Raw genomic sequence first — 22,655 nt, 5'->3', positions numbered from 1 at the left:
TGTTCAGCTCGCTCTTAGGGGAGGGGACCCCGGAGCTCGTACTTTGGGCCAGCTTGAGGAAGAGGCCCCGGGACCTCTGACCCCGCCCGGACGGCGAGGGCAAGGGTGAGGGCACTAGACTCCGATGGCTCTAATGCGCTGACCTCAGACCCAGAGACCATCTGCTGCTGGGAGGTCCCGAGCTGCTGCAGACCGAGCAGCGGACAGAGAGGTTAGAGCCGAGAGCGATCTGTTTAATGGGCACACGGAGGATGGCGGTTCCGGGAGGCTCCAGGTAGTGGTCAAAGCGCGGCGAGCCAGCAAGCGTAGTCTAGGTGGGTAGCCTCTTCGCTCGAGTCCTGCCGGGCCCCGCCCCAGACCCCGCCCTGAGGCGGTGCTAACCCGGGCCCCGCCCCCTGGAGAGCACTTCCGGCGCAGAGGAATTCCGGGTGTGGTTCGACTGCTGGCGGGCCGGCTGTGCCCTAGCGAAGGGGGTCCCCCATGAGTGCGGCGCCCCTGGTGGGCTACAGCAGCAGCGGCTCCGAGGATGAGGCTGAGGCCGGGGCCCGGGTCCGGCCGGGGACTAGAGGCTGCAGTCGGTGAGGAGCGAGGAAGACTTTCTGGGGAGGGTGCGGGTTGGCACCCGGACCGGACCCGAGCTTTGGGGTGGTTGGGGAGGGTGCCGGGCTGCTCGCAAGGGAAGGAAAAGGGGCACCGGGGGAAAGGAGGATCAGGAGGACAGCCTTGGACAAAGCCCCGGAGTGCCCCCACCCGGCTGGGCCAAGATTAGGAGGCAGGAAACGTGGGCTCGGGTCCAGCCTCCGCCGCTGGCCCACTCGTCTCCCGACGCGCACCGCTGTACCACCCTAGGTCTGCTTCCTCATTTGGAGAGTGTTTTCCTTTATCCAGTATATATTCATTGAGCACCCTCTCTGCGCCAGGCTCGGGACTGGGGACTCAGCACTGAGCAAAACCATCCAAGTCTCCTACTTTGTGGAGCTTCAGTTCTTAATTGCCAAGCCTGGTGCATCCTGGCTGCTTTTCAAGCAGTCTCCCGGTTCATCTCACAATAGCCCTATCAGGTTGCAGTGCACTGTACAGATGAGGAAACTGAGGCCCACAGAGGGCACATGACTTGCCCAAGTCCACGGAGCTAGGAAGTGTCATTCCAGCTGAGGCCTGTCCAGTTAGGGCATGTGACCTCTGAACCACATATTGCCACTTGCCCCGTTGTTAACCATGGGGACCACGTTCCCTGCTAAAGTCTGCCTCCGTGAGCCGTTGGGAGACCCCAATGAGACAGTGTTGGGGAAAGAGCTTTGTGGTTATCTAGAAGCTGCTTACAGCACCTGGTGAGAAATAGACACACAGACTCACCTGGTACAAGGGGTTACAACTTTCATTGTGTGTACAGAGGTAGAGAATGCTAAGAGGCTAAATGTGCTTGATTTCTTCTTTTCTCTTGCAGGGGCCAGAGCCCCCTTCCCAGCCAGAAGTTGCCAGTACCCGACAGTGTGCTGGACATGTTCCCAGGCACCGAGGAGAGGCCTGCGGATGATAGCGCAAAACATGGGGGCCGGGTGCGCACCTTTCCCCACGAGCGGGGCAACTGGGCCACCCACGTCTATGTACCATGTGAGTAATGCGTGACAGGCACGTGGCTGACACTGACAGGTGCCCCTTATGGGAGGAAGCTGGCCCCAACAAGGAGGAAGAAGCCAGAAACCTCTGACACTGGTGGTGGGAAAGAGATTAACTCAACAGAGAGAGAACAAGTTTCAAAAACTAGGGAATTTTTCTGTTAACTTGGTTTCAGGTTTTCTGGCCTTTGTTTTTATGCTGGGATGTAGTTGATTATCAATGTTGTGATAGTTTCAAGTATACAGCAAAGTGATTCAGTTGTACATATACATGTATCTATTCTTTTTCAAATTCTTTTCCCATTTAGGTTGTTACATAACATTGAGCAGAGTTCCCTGTGCTGTACAGTTCAGTTTTGAATTCGTTGCCTGAAATATTTTTTACTAACCCTGTGTATACTGTTCTCCCTGCTCATGAGGATATGACCAAGGGAGGGTCTAGGGCAGAGTGTCAAGGCCATCCCAGACTGCAGCTGTAGCTGGTACTTTATTTCAAAGAGGGCTGTCGGTGTGCTGGCCTCCAGTCCCACCCCACCCTAGCCCTAATGAGTGAGTGGCAGGCAGAAAATGCCCAGGGTTCAGAGTCTGACCTCACTCCAGTACCCACTACTCTGTGTGCCCTTTAGTAAGTTGCTGACTTCTCAGAGCCTCAGTTTCCTCATCTCTAAAATGGGGATAGTAGTAATACCTATCCTCTAGGACTTTTGTGAAGATTAAATCAGATAATCTATGTCAAGTTCTTAGCATGATACACGGAGAATGTGGTGGCTTTTACTACATTGTGTTAGATCAGGTAAACTCTTGGAACCTCCATTTCCCCATCCACAGAATGAGAATGATTCTCTATACTGCATACTCCACGGGGCACTTGAGCAAATCGAGTAAGTTATTAGTTGTGAGCAGACTATTAACCATGCAGCTCTAGTCACATGTTTGGTTAAAAAAAATGAATAATCTGTGAAAATACAGTGGTGGTCCTTGTTGCATTCTTTGTCTTTATGAACAATCAGGAGATTCTAAATGTCTGATTAAAAAATGAACTGTTTCTGATTATGGGTTACTGTGGAGCTGTAATTATGAGCTTGATTTATGTAATGAGAGGAAGGCTGTCCAACATGTAGTGTTGTATGGAGAAAGCCAATGGAAGAACTGGTATGCCCTCATCTTTTTTAACAAATAAGATATATACGTTAGTACATGCACTGAGAAAAGGCTGGGGAAATAGGCATCACATCTGACAGCCTTTATCTCTAGGGTAGTATCTTGAAAGTGGGCTGTATGTGCCTGGGGACGGGATCAAGATGATCCATTAGAGAGAAAAGTATTAAAACCTTTTAATGTGTTTCTCTTTATCTCATCTTTTAAAATTTCTGTTGTTCCAAGTGTACATTTTATAACACACATAATTTTGCAGTGTAGCACATGTTTGTCATTTATAAATAAATACACATTTATTGTGGATATGTGGGCAAGCTTGTTTGACTAAGGGCCTGTGCAATCACAGTAGTTTGGAGACCACTGCTGTACGTGATAGGATATCAGGGGCCCCTACTTTCTCTGTCACATATTTCTTTTCTCACTTGAATACTTTTCAAAGAGCATGTATGTGTTACTTCTGTAGCCATAAATGCATATTAAAGTATTATTCGAAATACATAGACATAAGCTACTCTCAAAAGCCTTTCTCCGCCTTCTGGGCTTCATCCAGCCATGCCGCCCTGGCTAAGAGAATGGCCCACCCTCTCCACTCCTCCCCTCCAGATGAAGCCAGGGAGGAGTTCCTGGACCTGCTTGACGTGCTGCTGCCCCACGCACAGACATACGTCCCCCGGCTGGTAAGGATGGAGGCCTTCCATCTCAGCCTGTCCCAGAGCGTGGTTCTGCGCCATCACTGGATCCTCCCCTTCGTGCAGGCTCTGAAAGACCGCGTGGCCTCCTTCCAGAGGTGAGTGCCCAGTGCTTCCCTCTGCCCGTCATCTCCCTCCCCTTCAAGGCTCCTCCTCCTGTCCTGAGCTCTTGTGGGGATGGACCTGTGGAAGGCACTACCCCTTCAAGCAGGCAAACCTAAAGGTTAGCACACCGAACATCTCCCAGAGCCGCCTGCTGCGCGCTTCATCCCATGTGCCCTTGGGCGTGCCACGTAAGCTCTGGAAGCCTCCGAGCCTTACCTGTGTGCGGGTCAGGGGAGTGGTGGTGGCTCCCTCAGAGGGGGACTTGTAAGAGTGAATGAGATCACGCATACCCTCAACGTGGCGCTTGGCGCACGATCAGAGCTCACCCCCACTCTGGTTTTATCTGCCAGCCTAGGCTTCTTTTCCCTTGACTATTTCATACCTCTTCTTTCTACTAGAAATGCCCCTCCTTCGAGACTTGGCCAGATCAAAGCACTGCTCCTTCACTGAGGCTGTCCCAATTGGTATCTCCTCCAGAATTCTTCAATCCCAGGGACCCTGCTGTCCTGTGCTTGTCTATACCCCAGTGCTCGTTCCACTCATCCTCATATCCATATTCAGTCATCCCCATGTCCCATCTCCCGCTTGGAGCCCAAGTCCTGCAGGCCAGGAATGTGGCTGCTCTCTGAATTACCCCACAGCTTTTTTCCAGGTGCCTTGCTCACTATAGGCATCAAATAGGTGTTTGTTGAATGACTGAGCAGGAGAGAGACAGCCCAGAAATCCTCCTCTGGATCCTCTGAATGTTGGTTCCAGTAGGAGCCTAAGAAGCCATCCAGGTGGTGGTTTTCTACTCCTGGTCTTATCTGCAGAGTCCTTTCTTCTGATGAGGTGTTACACAGATCCCTGATGTGTAGCTGGGTAAGAGAGATAAAAACAGAAGTCTTTTAGCCAAAGCCCCACCCTCGCAGTTCAGGAGGCCCGAGGCCCAGGAATTCCATAGAACTACTCTGCCCCATTGGAGGACTGCCCATTTTGTGTAGCCCCTACTCAGGGCCAGAGGAGGAAGGGATTTGCTCCAATTCAGTCAGTTAGCCAGAGACTCAGGACTAAAACTCATCTCTCCCCCTAATCCAGCCCCCATCCCTCTTTTTATTGAGTCATGTATGTTAGTCAGGACCCTCTTGATCGCCGGTGCCAGAAATCCAACCAAAAGTGGCTTAAACGGGGAATTTATAGGCTGGTGTAACTAAAATGTTTAGAGGTAGCACTGGCTTCATACATGGGACTGGGAGACGTCAGATGGCAGCAAGTCCTTTCCCCTTCTACATGAGAATGCTTCAGTTATCCTGCTTCTAGCTGTGTCCCTGGATAAAGGTAGAATGCCATATGTGTTCTTCGGCCACGTCACTTATGGTAAAAATGACTTATGAGCACGTCGTGTCTGGGCTGGGAAGACTGTGAGTGAACTAAGCCCCTCCTGGAAAACCATGGCTTGGGCATCCCTGCATGCGGTGGTTCCCTACCTAGGCAGGTCCCTTGCTGGGACCTCTGGAAACTTTGCGCAAGGGCTATTACAAGAGGTACTGCTCCCCAGGGTGGCTGGGGTGGGTGGATTTAGCTTGTTCTCTTGCTTATTTAGGGAACAGCCCCTGGACCACTGGGTTGGCCCTCCCTGGTGCTGCCCTGCTGGTGCAGTGTTTTCTAGCCTATGTCCTGAAGGAAGCTGGGCCAGGTGGCCTCTTCGGGTTTGACTGGTTGAGCCTAAGATGACCAAGAGTGGGTAGTGTACCTTTGATTCTATGGCTGTGACTGAGGGAATGCTATGCTCTGATTGTCCAGGCCTGTCAAGTACACACCCCTGGGTGGGGGCAGGTTGACCACTCTACCAGCACAAAATGGGAGAGCAGTCCTCCTATATAAGATCACCAGGAGAAAGGGTGTTGGTTGATGTATTAGTCAGGGTTCTGCAGAGAAACAGAATCAATAAGATGTATACAGATATACATAAGAGGAGATTTGTTATAGGTATTGGCTTATGTGGTTATGGAGGCCAAGAAGTCCACTGTCTGCCATCTGCAAGGAGAGAACCAGGAAAGCCGGTGGTGTAATTCAATTTGATTCCAAAGTCCTAAAAATCAGGGGGCTGATGGTGTCAAGTCCTGGTGTGAGCCTGAAAGCCTGAGTACCAGCACGCCAGTGTCAGAGGGCAGGAGAAGATGGACGTCTCAGCTCAAGCAGAGAGGGGGAGTTTGTCCTTCCTCTGCCTTTTTGTCCTATTCAGGCCCTCAACAGATGGGATGATGCCCACCCACCCACATTGCGGAGGGCCGTTTGCTTTACTCAGTTCACCAATTCAAATGCTAATCTTTCCAGAAACACTCTCACAGACAAACCCAAACCTAATGTTTCACCAGCTATCTGGGCATCCCTTAGCCCAGTCAAGATGACACATAAAATTAACCATCTCAAGTCCACCCCTTATCAACTTGACACTTACATGCATCTTCTTAAACCATACTTAATCTCTAAATTAAGACCACAACAAGGTCATAATTCTGCCTAACATGATACAACATCCAGTGTACATCTGAAAATGCATTAATCCCTTCCCCAGAAGAGGAGGTAATCTTCTTGAGCGATACTTTTTACTCTTCTGAAAGCCCATAACTTGAATACTATGATGTAAAATTAACAATACTTGAATACTAGTATAAAGTCACTACATATTATGGTACATGGTAAGGGAATAAGAGAAGAAAACAAAGATATTTGCTCAACATATGTACAGGCAAACCTTGTTTATTGTTTTATTGTTTTATCGTGCTTCACATGTACTGCATTTTTGCAAACTGAAGGTTTGTGGCAACTCTGCATTGAGCAAATCTGTCAGTGCCATTTTTCCAACAACAGTTGCTCACTTTGTGTCTGTCACACTTTGGTAATTCTTGCAATATTTCAAGCTTTTTCATTATTGTTATATTTGTTGTAGTGATCTGTGATCAGTGATCTTTGATGTTACTATTGTAATTGTTTTGGGGCGCCAGGAGCCACACCCATATAAGAGGGCAAACTTAATTGATAAATATGTGTGTTCTGACTGCTCCACCAACCTACCATTCCCCCACATCTCTCTCCCTCCCCTTGGGCCTCCCTATTCCCTGAGATACAACAGTGTTGAAATTAATAACCCTACAGCGGCCACTAAGTAGTCAGGTGAAAGAAAGAGTCACACATCTCTCACTTTAAATCAAAAGCCAAAAATGATTAAGCCTAGTGAGGAAAGGCATGTCAAAAGCAGAGGTAGGCTGAAAGCTGCTAGGTCTCTTGTCCCAGTTAGCCAGGTTGTGAATGCAAAGGAAAAGTTCTCGAACAAAATTGAAAGTGCTACTCCAGTAAACACAAGAATGATAAGAGCGTTTCGCTGGTTTGGGGAAAGTTTTAGTGGTCTGGATAGATGATCAAACCAGCCACAACATTCCCTTAGGGCAAAGCCTAATTCAGAGCAAGGCCCTAACCCTCTTCAATTCTCTGAAGGCTGAGAGAAGTGAGGAAGCTACAGAAGAAAAGTTTGGAGCTAGCAGAGGTTGGTTCATGAGGTTTAAGGAAAGAAGCCATTTCTATAACATAAAGGTGTGAGGTGAGCAGCAAGTGCTGATGTAGAAGCTGCAGCAACTTATCCAGAAGATCTAGCTGAGATAATTCATGAAGGTGGCTACACTAAACAATTGATTTTCAATATATGAAACAGCCTTCTATTGGAAGAAGATGCCATCTAGGACTTTCATAGCCAGAGAGGAGCCAGTGTCTGGCTTCACAATTTCAAAGGACAGGCTGACTCTCTCGTTAGGGGCTAATACAGCTGGTGACTTTAAATTGAAGCCAGTGCTCACTAGCTATTTCAAAAATCCTAGGGCCCTTAAGAATTATGTTAGGTCTACTCTGTTTGTGCTCTATAAATGGAACAACAAAGCCTGGATGACAGCACATCTGTTGACAGCATGGTTTACTGACTATTTTAAGCCCACTGTTGAGACCTACTGCTTAGAAAAAAAAAGATTCTTTTCAAAATATTACTGCTTATTGACAATGTCCCTGGTAACCCAAGAGCTCTGATGGAGATGTACAATGAGATCAATGTTGTTTTCATGCTGCTAACACAACATCAGTTCTGCAGCCCATGGATCAAGGAGTAATTTCAACCTTCAAGTCTTATTACTTACAAGTCTTATTATTTAAGAAATACATTTCATCAGGTTGTAGCTGCCATACATAGTGATTCCTCTGATGGATCTGGGCAGTCATTTGAAAACCTTCTGGAAAGGATTCACCATTCTAGATGCCATTAAGAACATTTGTGATTCATGGGAAGAGGTCAAAATATCAACATACACAGGAGTTTGGAAGAAGTTGATTCCAACCCTCATGGATGACTTTGAAGGTCTCAGGACTTCACTGGAGGAAGTAATTGCAGATGTGATGGAAACAGCAAGAGAGCTAGAATTAGAAGTGAAGACTCAAGATGTGACTGAATTGCTGCCATCTCGTGATAGAACTTTAACGGATGAGGAGTTGCTTCTTATGGATGAGCAAAAAGTGACTTCTTGAGATGCAGTCTACTCCTGGTAAAGATGTTGTGAAGATTGTTGAAATGACAACAAAAGATTTAGAATATTCCATAAACTTAGTTGATAAAGCAGTGGCAGGGTTTGAGAGGACTGACTCCAATTTTGAAAGAAGTTCTGTGGGTAAAATGCTATCAAACAGCATTGCATTGCACGCTACAGAGAAATTATTCATAAAAGGAAGAATTGATCGATGTGGCAAACTTCATCGTTTGCCTTATCGTCGTCTCATTTTAAGGAATTGCCATCGCCACCCAGTCTTCAGCCACCACCTCCTTGACCAGTCAGCAGCCACCTACATCGAGGCCAGATCCTCCACCGGCAAAGAGATGATGACTCACTGAAGGCTCAAATGATGGTTAGCATTTTTTAGCAATAAAGTATTTTAAAAATAAGGTATGTACATTGTTTCTTTAGACATAATGGCTTTGTTTAACAGACTACAGTGTAGTATAAACGTAACTTTTATATGCACTGGGAAGCCAGAAAATTGTGTGACTCACTTTACTGTGGGGCTCTGGATCCAAATCTGCAGTGTCCCTGAGGTGTCCTGTGTATATATACTTGCAGACATATTCATAACAAAGTAAGGAGGAAATACTCATGACGATTATAGCCCTCATTTTTGTAACTGGTCACATGGTCGTAGCTGATATTTACAACTACCTTCCACTACCTAGCTCTCTGTTCCCTTTGCCTTTAGCAAGCACCTCAGATGGTTGTGGTTCTTTACCTGGGGTAGTGACCCAAATCTTCATTCCCGAAGGGTCTGGGCCATTACTAATGCTGCCTGGATTAGGTTGTTGTAGTTTTCCTTGGCCTGAAATCAGTAGGCATGGCAATACTAAAAGATGCCCTAACAGATCTCCTGTATTCCAGATATCCTCTTCCATAACTCCATTGTGGAGTAGTAGTCCAGTTTCCCCTCGGTAGTCAGGATCAGTGACCCCAGCCAACACTGTAACTCTTTTGTCTGTTGATTCAAAGGTACAGGAGCCCAGAGTGGCAAGTCTCAACTTCCCGTTCAGTGGAAGCACTACATCTCCTGGTGGAAGCATTCCTCCCTCGGAACTAAGACCTCTGGGCTAGCAGAGCATGAACTTGTGGGAACAGGAAGCAAACATTTTGCTGATGCATCACTAGGGCAATGGTGAGTGGTACCACTCCCATTCCTACCCCTTGATTCCTGGCCCCGTGAATCCTGGCTACAAGGGAAACAGCACCATATGTGGCTGCTGATTCAGAGCAGATACAGATACTGTGGGTTCTGTTCCAGAATAAAATAGAGTGAATGACACGAAGTTTTTGGTTGCCTAATGCACATAAAATTTATGTCTATAAAGTGTGCGATAGCATTATGTTTAAAAAAAAAAGGTACATACCTTATTTCAAAACTACTTTATCCTTCATCTCAAAGGGGCTATCTCGATATGCCCCACACCATTGGACCTCTAGACATTTCACTGAGGTAGAAGGCCCTGAATTTTAGTTGGATTTATTTCCCACTCTCTGACACACAAATGTCTTAGCAATAAGTCTAGAGTAGTTGCCACTTCCTGCTCATTAGGTCCAGTCAACATAATGTCATCAATGTACTGGAGCAGTGTGATATCTAGTGGAAGGGAAAGGTGAGCAAACCCTCTACACTAAATTAGGATGTAGGGCTGGAGGGTGCTGTAGCCCTGAGGTAGGACAGTGAAGGTGCATTGCTGGCCTGAAAGTAAACTGCTTCTGGTCCTTCTGGACAGGGATGGAGGGAAATGTATTTGCCAGATCAGTAGCTGCAAACCAGGAACCAGGGGATGTGTTAATTTGCTCAAGTAATGAAACCACATCTGGAAGAGCAGCTGCAATTGGAGCCACCACCTCCAATCATCAGTTTATGATCATCCACTGTCACCTTCCACGATCCATCTGTCTTCCGCCCAGACAGAACGGGGGTTGAATGGAGATGTGGGAGTCAGCACCCCTGCATCTCTCAAGTCCTTGATGGTGGCACTGATCTCTGCAGTCCCTCCAGGGGTGTGGTATTGCTTTTCATTTACCATTTTTCTAGGTAGAGGCAGCCCTAATAGCTTGCACTTGGCCTTTCCCACCGTAATAGCCCTCACTCCACAGGTGAGAGAATCAGTGTGGGGATTCTGCCTGTTGCTGAGTATGTCTATTCCAATTATACATTCTGGAACTGCAGGAATAACCACAGGATGGGTTTGGGGACCCACTGGGCCCACTGTGAGATGGACCTAAGCTACAACTCCACTGAGCACCTGACCTCCATTAACCCCTACTCCGAGTGATGAGCCACAGTGACATTTTGGGTCTCCAGGAGTTCGTGTCATTTCAGAGCCAATGTCCAGTAGTTCCCCAAAGGCTGGTTATTTCCTTTTCCCCAGTGCGCAGTTACCCTGGTAAAATGGCATAGGTCCCTTTGGGGAAGGCTGGGAGAAAGATTAACAGTATAAATTTGTAGTAATGTACCGGGGTCCTTCCTCAAGGGGACCCGACTTCCCCTTCATTCAAGCGGCTCTGGGTCTGTGAACTGGCTCCATTCTGGGAATTGAGGGGCCATGACTCTGCCTTTATGATTCAAGTTAGACTTTGGCTCACCTGGCCTAGAACTTTCTTGCTTATACAGATGAAGGAAGAATTTGGTAGGCTTCCTATCTATGTCACTTCTAGAAACAGCCAACGCCCTGTGTCTGCACAAGTCAGACTTCTGATTGCTGCTTCGACTCTGCTGTCCTTTACGGTAACTACGCCCACCTTGCGGGCCAGGTATTTCCAGTTCACTCACTGTGGGCCACCTTTTGGTCCGTGTTTCAGCCATCTAACCAAACAGACCCCTTTCCAACTCCCGGAGCTGCAGCATTACATGCCGAATCTCTGCTTAGCAAGCCCATATCCGTAAATTCAGCCTGATCCCACTTTTGATCCTTCTGTCATTGCCCCACACCTTTTTTTTTTTTTAATATTCACTTATTTTTATTTTTGGCCGTGTCGGGTCTTAGTCGCGGCATGTGGGATCTTTCATTGTGGCGCACAGGCTTCTCTCTAGTTGTGGCATGCAGGTTCCAGAGCATGTGGGCTCTGTAGTTGCGGCACACAGGCTCTCTAGTTGTGGCGTGCAGGTTCAGTAGCCCTGCGGCATGTGGGATCCTAATTTCCTGACCAGGGATTGAACCCGTGTCCCCTGCACTGGAAGGCGGATTCTTAACCACTGGACCACCAGGGAAGTCCCACCCCACACCTTTAATATCCATTCCCACACACGTTCCCTGGATTTCTGCTTGTATATGTTAGGAAACTCAAATAGTTCTGGAGTGTAGCGCATCTCCTCGTGGGCCACACATGGTACCTCACCTTTAGGGGGTCTGCTGGGACTTGAGTCTAGTTATAGGTCTAGAAGCAAAGAGGGGTGTTGGAGGTGGGTCCTGAGGGGACTCAGCATTTTCTTGGCATCTGCCTCAGGGGAGGCCATTACCATTTCCTCAGGCAATGCAGGGTTAATCCCCTCAGAGGTGGGAAGGTCCATAACACTAGGTGGGGGAGGACACTTCCACTGCGTCCGAGAAGACTCATCAGAATTTAAGGGCTCGGGCATCCCTGGTGGTGCAGTGGTTAAGAATCCGCCTGCAAATGCAGGGGACACGGGTTCGATCCCTGGCCCGGGAATATCCCACATGCCACGGAGCAACTAAGCCTGTGTGCCACAACTACTGAGCCTGTGCTCTAGAGCCCGCGAGCCACAACTACTGAGCCCACGAGCCACAACTACTGAAGCCTGCGCACCTAGAGCCCATGCTCTGCAACAGGAGAGGCCACCGCAATGAGAAGCCCACGCACCGCAAGGAAGAGTAGCCCCCACTCGCCGCAACTAGAGAAAGCCCGCACGCAGCAACGAAGACCCAACGCAGCCAAAAATAAAATAAATTAAAAAAAAGAAAGAATTTAAGGGCTCAATGCGCCGAGCTTCATCAGAGTTTCCCACAAGTCCCCCATACTTTCCCAATCAGTGCCCTCACTTTAACTGTAAAATCCTGCTTGTTCGAGGAGTTCAACTTGTGTTATAATTCAGCAAATGGCAGGATAAGGTTCCAGATTTGATTTCCAGCAATTTCAGCCCTGCAGCTACAGGGAATCAAGGTCTCCTTTAGGGCACACCGAGAAGCTCTTAGGTCCTTTATGCTTGAGTTGGGAACTCAATACCCTGAGCTCATCTTTTTATTTCACCACTTTGTCCAGCAACATTAGGAGCAGCCAACCAACATCATTATATTCCTTAGTTTTCCAGAAATGTTCGCAAGTAGCATATAGGGTCACTCACCTTGCTTCTAATAAATGGCTGATGAGGGGTATCAAGGAAGACATTTTCACATCTCCAGAAACAGTCCGTGCGGCCTATCAGTGTTCTCTTTACTACTGGAGATACAGTCATGAGCGTCTTTGAATCGAATCAGATTAGAGAGCGAATTCCAGAAACCCCAGAACCAATTCAGAAAACTCATCCTTAAAATTCTGTTCCTGTAGAACCATTCTCAGTGCCAAAATCTGTATTAGGGTTCCCCAGAAAAACAGAACCAATAGGATAGAGAGAGAAATAGAGATAGGAGGAAATGCACTGTAGGAATTGGTTCTCGCAGTTATGAAGGTCAGGTCCCAAATCTGCCAACAGCAAGCTGGGGAACCAGGAAAGCCAGTGGTGTCATTCAGCATGAGTCCAAAGGCCTGAGCACCGGGGAGTGGTGGGGGGACCGGTGGCGTAATGACTGATATGAGCCTGAAAGCCTAAGAACCAAGGAGCCCAACGTCCAAGGGCAGGAGAAGCTGGACGTCTCAGTTCCAGCAGAGAGAGCGTGCATTTGCCCTTCCTCTGCCTTTCTGTTCTATTCTGAAAAGTTGGATGATGCCCACCCACACTGGAGAGGGCAATTTGCTCCACTCAGTTCACCAATTCAAATGCTAATCTTTCTGGAAACACCCTCACAGACACCCCAGAAATAATGTTTTACCAGCTATCTGGGCAACCCTTAGTCCAGTCAAGTCAATGCATAAAATTACCCTTTATAGTTGGGTGCAAATGCCCCATGTCCACCCCAGGACGTCTGGCAGGTACTCTACACTTAACCGAGCTCCTGCTGCTTCTATCACCCCTTACATTTTTCCCAGAAGGGATGCACTAGGAGGCTGAAGGCTGACAGGAAAGCCAAAAGTTAACTGACTTCGTGCCCTTGGACAAGTTGTGAGATTCTAACCGGCAAGCTGGGTTGTTGCGTTCCCTCAGATGAGGGTGAGAGCTTGGCCTGGAGCCTGTAAAATGAGTGTTTCCTGTAATGGGATTGGCCAAGTTGGTCCAGGAAGGGCAGGAAGCCAGTTTGTTCCCTGAGATCACCTAGTGTCCCAGAGAACACAGGCAGAACCAGCCAGAGTCAGAGCACTTACCTGGCAGAATTTGATGGTCCCCGTGTAACTGATCTGAGAGGTGGGTGACGGTATTTCTGCGGCAATCTCACACCAACAGAGACCCCTCACTAAAGCATCGGGTGAGAGCAAGGGCTCTGGAATCAGGCAGATTGAAGTTCAAATTGTGACTCACCAAATTCAGCCTCACCAAGCTTCAGTTTCTGTGTCTGTAAAATGGGTGTCATTATAGCGCCTGCCTCACAGAGTTGTATGAGGATCCCCAAGCTCAGCCCAGGCACACAGAAATGTTCTTGTTGTTGCTTAGACTGGATCAGAATTGTCTTGTTAACCTGCAAAGAAAAAAACTGGCTCTTAAGTGATCTATTATCACCGGCCTGATGACTTTCTCAGTTCCCATCAGTAAAGCTGGGGTAGTCGCAAATCGCTTATTGGAATCAGCTGCTCTTAATAAAGTAAAATTTTTGCTAGCATCTGAGTGAAGCTATGTGTTACCTGGACTGGGTGATTATTTAAGGTCTTGCCCAGCTCTAATATTTTAGGGTTCAGTTTACCACCTGTATAATAGGGTGACAATACTAAATGTGAAATGAGTTAACTGAATTTTCAAAGTAATGTTTTTTAATATACACTTATTTTCTCTGATTTTTTTCCTTATTATTCTTCCTGAAATGTGGTCCTTCTTCTAAATTTCAGATTCTGCTTTACTGCTGACCGGGTAAAGATTTACACCAATCAAGAGAAGACCAGGTGGGTCTCCCCACGCTGCCCCCAGTGGTTTCCAGAAGAGGATTCTTTGGAGTAAAGACTTGAGGAGGTCTTGTCTCTCTCAATTTTTTGTTTGTTTGTGTTCTAACCGGCCCTGTGACTACAAGGGCAGCTGTTCCCAAATCTGAACCTTTCATTAAGAAAAATAACTCAGGGAGCATGGGAGGAGGAGCAGAGGGAGAGAACAACATCTTGGTTTAGTGGGAAAAGTCTGAGACTCAAAGAAAACCTGGGTGCCTGACCAGCTCTGCCTGCAATTTAATGTTGAGCTCATACCTTCAACCTCTGTGACCTGCCATTTCCAAGCTGTCACATCATCCATCACATCCTGTCCCATTTCCAAGCATCCATCATTGGGCAGTTGTGAAGCTCAGATGAACGAAACAAGTTTTATAAAAGCATTCAAGGATGAGATGAACATACGAAGAAACTTGTTATCAAGGCTTCAAAGCAAGCCTCCCTGTCAGATCCACTCACTGGATCTGAGCTGCCTTCTGCTCTCAGCACCTCTAAGAAGAGTACTCATTCGCTCATTCATTCATTCATTCTATGCTTCACAAATTTGTTAAACACCTCCCGGTGCCAGGCACCTGCTGTACACTACAGATCAGCAGTGAAAAGGTCGGCATAGTCCCTGCTCTGTGGGATCTCACATTCTGCAGGGGAGACAGACAATAAACAAGGAAATGAGATCATTAATAACTATCGTGTGAAACGATAGTTTGGAGCAAGTGGCCGAGGAGGGCGCTAGCAAGGTGGCATTTGCTGGCGACATGAGGACAAGAAGGAATCAGCCTTGGGAAGAGCTACCCCAGGAGCCTCCAAGCAGAGGACACAGCCAAGGAGGTGACTGAGGAGGAAAGAGCCTGGCATGTTGGAGGAGGCCAGTGAAGCAGAACTTGGGGAGCACGTGGGAGAGTGTGAGGAGATGAGTCAGGCAGGGTTAACTCCCACAGGGCCTTCAAGGTCAAGGTCAGGAGTTTGGATTTTCAGTGTCACAGAAGCCATCGGAGGGATCTAAGCAGAGACGTGATCCAATTTACATTTGTAAACGTCAGTCCGGCCCTATCGTGTCTGTGTCTGTGGCTCCTGAGTGGAGAAAAGATCTAAAAGAGCGAGGTTGGATGCAGGGAGAGCAGACAGGAGACAGGTGAGGCGCCAGTGGTGGCCTGGCTTAGGGCGATGGCAGTGGAAGAGCCAAGAAGCAGACACATTCCCGATATACTGGAGGTAGAATCAACTGGAATTACCAGTGGGTTGGGTCTGTGCACAGTAAGGGGAAGAATTAAAGTAGATTCCTGGGTTTGGGGTTTGAACAGCTAGGTAAATATAGATAAATGGCCCCATTGTCTGTGATGGGAAACACCTGTGGGAGGAAGATGAGAAGTTCTGCTTTGTACCTGGTGGATTTTGCTGCCTATGAGACCCCCGGGTGGAAGAGTCGCATACACAAGTGGGTATACAGGAGAGGTGCCAGCCGGAGATAGAAATGTGGGATCCATCGGGCTGTGTGATACTGAAAGCAGGGCTGGGTGAGATCAGCCTGCGGGGGAGGGCGGGCGACGCCGGCTCTGCAGCCCCTGACCATTTAGAGGCTGGAAAGAAGAGAGGGCGGCAGAGGAGACAGAACAGGAGGCCAGAGGTGGGGTCACACCAGGACGGTGTGGTGGGTGGTCTCTTGGAAGCCAAGAGAAAAAAGGGCTTCAGGGAGGGAGGAGTCAAGTATCTGAGTTCAGGAACACAGGTGGTTGGCAGCTTTGACGGAGCGGTTTCTGGCCGAGTGGACTGAAGATGGGAGGGGAGGCGTGAGAGACTGCCGAGGGAGACAAATCGTCGGAACGCACGTTTTACCGGGCATGGGATGGGGGCTGGCTGAGGGTGTGGGTTCAAGGGAGGGGTTTTAGAGATTAGCGGGAGGGAGAGGGAAGTGCCAGAGAGGGAAGCCCTGGAGAAAGAGTCCGACATGGGAGCTATGCCGGCAAGCCTGGGCGCCACAGCCTGGGGGTCCGTAGCCTTGGCAGCAGCAGATGAAGACGGCCCTGCTAGGGTTCTTAGACCCTGGGGAAGGAGGGGGGATGTGCGATTAGAGCCGGGGAAGGATGGAGAGCCAGCTCGGAGAGCAGGGAAACGAACTGAACTCACGGCCCAGAACTCCCTCCCTCCCGGCTTTCCTCTGTCGTATCCTCTGCCCCCTCGAGGATGGTTTCTGTTCTCAGGCTGCGTCTCATGCCCGTGTGGTCTCCACCTCTGTCTCCCCCCAGGACCTTTGTTGGACTCGAGGTCACCTCGGGACACACCCAATTCCTGGACCTGGTTTCAGAGGTGGACAGGGTCATGGAGGAGTTTGACCTCACCACTTTCTACCAGGTAATCAGCAGCGTCTTTTTCTCTCCACTGACCCATCTCTAATAGGAATAAAATCAGTCTTAAAGAAACCCTTGTTAGAGGCAAACCGAAGAGCCCTCCAGAACTTGCCCGTGGGAAGTGTCCATTCGGCCAGCCCTCAGAGGACACACAACCCTGGGGAGTTGAGGGCTGAGGTGTAGTCGGATGCAGCCCAGCGGAGGTCCAACATTTCTTACAAATCTTCTGTTATCTCTTCAATATGCATGAGATTTATGTCTTCTACTCTATAATGTATCCATGTTTATTTTTATATTTTTTAGGAAGTAGTTTTCCCCAATACCTTTTAGTCACGTTGACACTCCAGGTAGAGTTGCAGCTTCGCATACCTTCCTCCAGGGGAACTGGAACTCCAAGTCGAATATCAGGGCTTTAAAGGGCCAGTGGTTTTGCTTGATATATTCTTTTAAAATCATGCTGAGAGATATAAGTATGAATTTGAGTGGAGATAATTTATAGTTTTATAATTTTAGACATTTTGGTTTTTGTTCATCTTAAAAAGTGTGTCATCTCTTGAAATATTTTTGATCAGAAAACATTAAATCTGGGACATGTGTTCTCTTCCACATCCCAGAGGTAATGACTCTCTATGATATGTAAAGGAGAGCCTCTGAGAACAGGACTGTCTTAGCTCAGGCGGCCATAACCAGATACCATAGACTGGATGACTTACACAATAGAAATTTACTTTCTCGGGCTTCCCTGGTGGCACAGTGGTTAAGAACCCACCTGCCAATGCAGGGGACACGGGTTCAAGCCCTGGTCCGGGAAGATCCCACATGCCGCGGAGCAACAGAGCCCAAGCGCCACGGCCATTGAAGCCCGCGCACTTAGAGCCTGTGCTCTGCAACAAGAGAAGCCACCGTGATAAGAAGCCCGCGCACTGCAACGAAGGGTAGCCCCCACTTGCTGCAACTAGAGAAAGCCCACGCACAGCAACAAAGACCCAATGCAACCAAAACTAACTAAATAAATGATTTTAAAAAAGAAATTTACTTTCTCACAGTTCTGGAGGCTAGACGTCCAAAACCAAGGTGCCATCACGGTCAGTTTCTGTTGAGGCCTCTCTTCCTGGCTTGTAGATGGCCATCTTCTCACTGTGTCCTCACATGATGGAAAGAGAGAGGAAGCAGCTCTCTGCCGTCTCTTATATGGGCACTAATCCCATCATGAGGGCCCCACCTTTAGATGAAGGCCCCACCTTCATCTAAACCTAATTACCTCCCAAAGGCCCCTTCTCCAAATACCATCACAGTGGGGGTTAAGGCTTCAATATATGAATTTGGGGGCACAATTCAGTCCATAGCAGGGACCAACCCAGGGCTATTTTATCTGTCTGTGGAGGGTGCTTGGGATCAACACTGAGGCTCTAGTCTCCCATGAATCAGGTCAGGGATGCAGCAGGGATACCGTGACAACTCTGTCACAGAGCTGCTTTGATGTCTGAGCCTGCCACGACCTCCAGGTGACCGCCTGTCTCCCCGCCGTTCCTCTGCAGGACCCCTCATTCCACATCAGTCTGGCCTGGTGCGTGGGTGATGCACATCTCCAGCTGGAAGGGCAGTGCCTACGGGAACTACAGGTGAATTCCCAGGGCAGGAGCATGGAAGGTGCTGAACCCCAGAAGCTGGGGGATGGAGGGGAGCTGACAGGTGCTGAGGATTAGGCATGCAAACCTGAATCCTGGCATAGGAAATAACTGGCATAGCCAGAGACCCCAACCCCTTACCCTGCGCCTCACAGTGCAGTCCCAGACCACCTGGGAGCTTATTAGCAGCACTCACTCAAGCCCCAATCCACATCTAAGAAATCAGAATTTTAACAAGATCGCTAGGGATTTGTGTGCACGTTAAAATTTGAGAAGCCCTGCCCTAGAACACTAATCTGAAAGGATGCTGCGGGCCTCCCCTGAAGTCCTAGACCCTCACCCAGAGGTCAAAGGCTCGGGTGCTCCCAGGGGCCTGGCAGGTGCTGGAAATGAGTGAAACGCACCAGGTCTAAAGAACGTCCACCCTCACAGCCTTTCTCGTATTGTGATAAGTAGGGGATATCTTTCACTTTCCCGCCACTGCCCTCAGAGGAGCCGGTACTCACCCCTGGTGCAGGCAGCTGCCATGCAGGAATGTGGACCTCGTGTTGCAAGCACTTCTGTTTCTCAAGAGAAGCCAGAAATCTTAATTTTTGTGGGTAATCCCTCTATTTTCAAATGTTGGCAACCAATATGTATTTTTTAAGAAAACATTTTGCGAGCCAGACAACACATGTGCAGACGGGACACAGCCCGTGGGCCATCATCAAGTAGCCACATCTGCTCTTGGTCTAATCATTCTGGAGGCAGCAAGGAGCTCCGGTCTCAGGCTCCAGTAGACCCAGGTCCCAAGCCTGGTTTTATTGGATTCTGTGGTCCAGGGCTCTGAGCATCCATTTCCTTATCTGCAAAGTTGGGATGATAGGACTGACCTCACAAGACTGCAGAGCTGATTAGACAAGGTAACCTGGAGAGCCTGGCGCCTGCGTGGCCCTCAGCCTCCCCTGAGCAGGCCTAACCTCTGAAGGATTTCAGTAGGCTGGCTTTGTTTGCAGTGCCCTCTGAGTCCCTGATTTCCCTTAACGTGATGGTCCTCTCCTGGTTTAAGGAAATCGTGGGTGAGTTTGAAGACTCCGAGACGTTGCTGCGTGCGCACGCCGAGCAGATCCGCTGCAAGTCTGGGAACAAATTCTTCTCGATGCCTCTGAAGTGAGCACCAGAGGCCCTCGTTGTCCTGGGCCCCGCCCTCTGCAGCCAGGCAGAGATGGAGGAACCCACTCAGACCGATGGGGATGCTGCCAGTCCCACCACTGGGAGGCCCGGCCAAATGTGCAGCCGCTCCTGGCCCTCCCCGGGAGCTGGTTCTCTTTTGGCCCTTTTGGGGTTGCAGGTTGGGTGCTGCTGCGTTGCGATCATCCCCAGAAATCACCAGTAGAGGGCAGCCAGGGCTTCCTAGTTCTAGGTCTGTGGTGGTTATGCCTAAAACAAGACACAACAAAAGATGGGGGGTCACCTGGTGAGCCAACCCAGACTCAGCCTGAATCCCCACTGTAGTCCCTCCAACAAATGGCCCTTCCCCACAGCCCCGTGTGCTGTCTGCATTTTGATGCCATTGGCCCCAGATGAAGAGTTTTGTAAGCCATCATACCCTGGCTCATCTCTGCTCAAGCCTGACATAGCGTGCTTCCACGGGCCTGTCATCCTCCCTCCTTGACACGGTGTCGCTTTTATTTATTTGTTTGTAGTCTCACCCCCTCCTATGCCAGCAGAGGCCATTTCAGGGCCAAGGCCCAGGGTGCTAATTTGTGGTTTAGCATCAGTTTTCTCCATTCCTTCCTCCCACTCACCCCCAGCCAGGTGCCTGGGGAGACTTGAGCAGATGTTTCATGTTGGCCTGACTGGTGGCTTTAAGCCAGGCCTCCAATGCTCTGTGACCTCTGGCTTCCCATCAGCTTCCCAAAGAAGCAGAGAGGAGCCTTCACCAGGCAGAGTTCTCTTTCTGCTGCCTCCAGCTGCCTGCTGTGGCCTGCGGGCATCCCCAGGGGCTGCAGAGGAAAGGCCAGGGGCTGCACAGGGGTTTTGTTTTTCTTCGAGCCCTCTCGGGGAGCAAAGGACCAGTGCTCTCCAGTTGCCATCTGATTTCTAGTGATGGAGGAAGAGACACTTTGATGTTTTAGTTTAAAATTAGGTTCAGCAAATAAAAATTGCAATTTTTATTCTGGATTTTGTTTTGGACCACTTCTTTTCAACTAGGTGCAAAGATGACTTTCCTCTGCCCCCATCTTCCCCAGCCTGCTTCACAGTTTGGCGGTGCTCTCGGGAGTCTCTGTTACGACGTCTAAGGTGGCTGGGAGAGGCCTTAGCGATGCCTCAGTACAGGGTGCCTCAGTACAAGGGGGGTCACCTGGCCTGCCAGGCCTGCTGGCCAGAGGGTCGCACACACCGCACCTAGACCAGGGCGTAAGCACAGACATTTAGACGCGATCCTGCTATAACACTTCTGAGTCCTTTCTAGGACCCTCTCAGCTGTTCCTCCCAAGAACCCATGAAAAGTAAACTGGGTTGGAATGATTATTCTGCTTTTCCAGAAAAGCAGGTTCCATGACTTGCCTGGGGTCACATGAGAAGTCAGGTAAGGCCCTAACCTCAATGCTGCCCTTTGCAGCCTGCCAGGCCTGCTCTCCCTACTCCACCCTGAGCCCCCAAGGGAAAGATGTGGGGAGAGGGGCCTGTGGCTCTGGCCCCCACTGTGCCTCCCGTCTGCGCTTCCTGAGGCCAGCTCCCCATCGCCATGCTGAGAGACCCAGGAGATCACACTCTGTGCCCTTCTTCCCCAAGCCCTCTGCATTGAGCTGCTGATTCAACTAGGACTGGCCAGTCAGTTCTTCTGGCTTTTGTGGTCACGCGGGCTGGAGAGGGAGAAGCCGGCCATCCTTCCTGGCAAATCTGTGCAGCCAGCACTTACTGGCACCTGCTCTGTGCCAGTCCCTGACCTGGGCAGTTGGGTGAATCAGACTCCTCCGGCCCTCTGGATACTCGCAGTGATGCAGGGGGATGGTGGTAGAAGACAGGGTGCAGAGAAGAATCCCCATCCCCAACCTTCACACTTCTCAGACTGGGAGATACAAGCAAAGCCACCCAAATTCCTACAGGTTCCAACCTCAGGATGGAGGCAAGCCTCCAACAAGGCGGGTTCTGTGGGCACAGACCACCTGATCTTCCTCATCAGGGACATGGAGCCTCCATCTCGGGCACTCGCTCTTCCTGGGAGGGGGCCCCATGTCATGTAGCATCACCATTAACAAACCCAGGAGGACAGACTGGCCGGCCGGTCCCCTGGGGGAAGATGTGGCACGGATGGAATTAGAGTACAGCGACTTTGATAAATGGGCCAAGATCAATAACCGGCTCTTCAAGAGAGGATGGAAGGTGGTGATAGAGGAAGGAAGCAGGAGATCCCCCAAGCGGGGAGGGGCAGCAGGCGGCAGGGCTTGGCGGGCACCCAGACACTGACAGTGCAGCTGGAGAGGGTGCGTTCACGGGCGCCGCGCTGACCGTGCAAGAGCAGCTGGGGCTCTTCCATAAGAGGAGATGTGCTCCGGAGACAGGAGGCAAGACCAGAGCAGGCTGGGGTCCACCCCTCGGCAGGCTGGCTCGGAATAAAGACACGCTCTCGGGGGGGATTTTATCACACCAGGGAGGGTGCAAAATCAACACATCTAGCCTCGGTGTCCTCAGATGTTCCCCGCAGGGCAGAGAAATCATCATCTCTCGGCCTGTTTGGCCCTTTTCCACCTGGCACTCTCCCTTCTCTCCACACGCCTCTCCAGACCACCCCAGCTTTGTTTCCAAGGAAGCGGGAAATTACCTCGGCTTGTTTGTTTATTCCCTGTCTTGGTACCAGAAGCCCAGGGGGCCTGCAGGGGGCGCCAGGGGTGGGGGTGGGGGTCTCTGGGCCTGGCTCCAGCCCACAGTGCCTTTCCTTTCCTGAGCGAGGGATCTCAGTCTCTACCTGAGCCAGAAGCTGCCTTTAACAAATGAGGAGGCTAACCCAAAGAAGGGAGATAACTTGCTCAAGGTTGCCCAGTAAGTAAATTCGTGCTGGGCAGGAACCCCTGGCCTGGCTTCGGATCCAGAGCTGTTTGTATAACCTCTCACACCACAGCAGGGTCTCAGAATGAAACTGTGCTGTGAAATGAGGTGTCTGGGCTTTAATTCAAAAGACTCCAGGAAAAAAAGCGGGGAGGTTAGGGGCTAGATGAAAAGATAGAGGCGAGGTGGGGGTGGTGGTTTAGAGCTGGGTGACTGAGGATACATTCAGTTAGATATACATATATATAACTGAATCACTCTCCCCTAGTGCAATAGTCTTTCTGAATAAAATGTCTCTTTACTACTTTAA

General features: G+C 49.6%; 1 protein-coding gene across 1 annotated transcript; it reads left to right on the top strand.

Moving 5' to 3' along the window:
- The first annotated feature begins 416 nt into the window (after nucleotides 1–416).
- On the top strand, nucleotides 417–20,476 carry USB1 (U6 snRNA biogenesis phosphodiesterase 1). Its single transcript, XM_029202016.1, has 7 exons — nucleotides 417–578; nucleotides 1,448–1,614; nucleotides 3,381–3,564; nucleotides 14,251–14,304; nucleotides 16,584–16,689; nucleotides 18,224–18,307; nucleotides 19,362–20,476. The coding sequence occupies exons 1-7, from the start codon at nucleotides 481–483 to the stop codon at nucleotides 19,464–19,466; spliced, it is 798 nt and encodes a 265-aa protein (XP_029057849.1). The 5' UTR covers nucleotides 417–480; the 3' UTR covers nucleotides 19,467–20,476.
- The last annotated feature ends 2,179 nt before the right edge of the window (nucleotides 20,477–22,655 follow it).

This window comes from Monodon monoceros, unplaced genomic scaffold (assembly GCF_005190385.1).
Source record: "Monodon monoceros isolate NGI ecotype Baffin Bay Population unplaced genomic scaffold, NGI_Narwhal_1 Super_Scaffold_10, whole genome shotgun sequence".
Taxonomy (NCBI): domain Eukaryota; kingdom Metazoa; phylum Chordata; class Mammalia; order Artiodactyla; family Monodontidae; genus Monodon; species Monodon monoceros.
The sequence above is the reverse complement of the archived record's forward strand: the minus strand, read 5'-3'. Positions and strand labels throughout refer to the sequence as shown.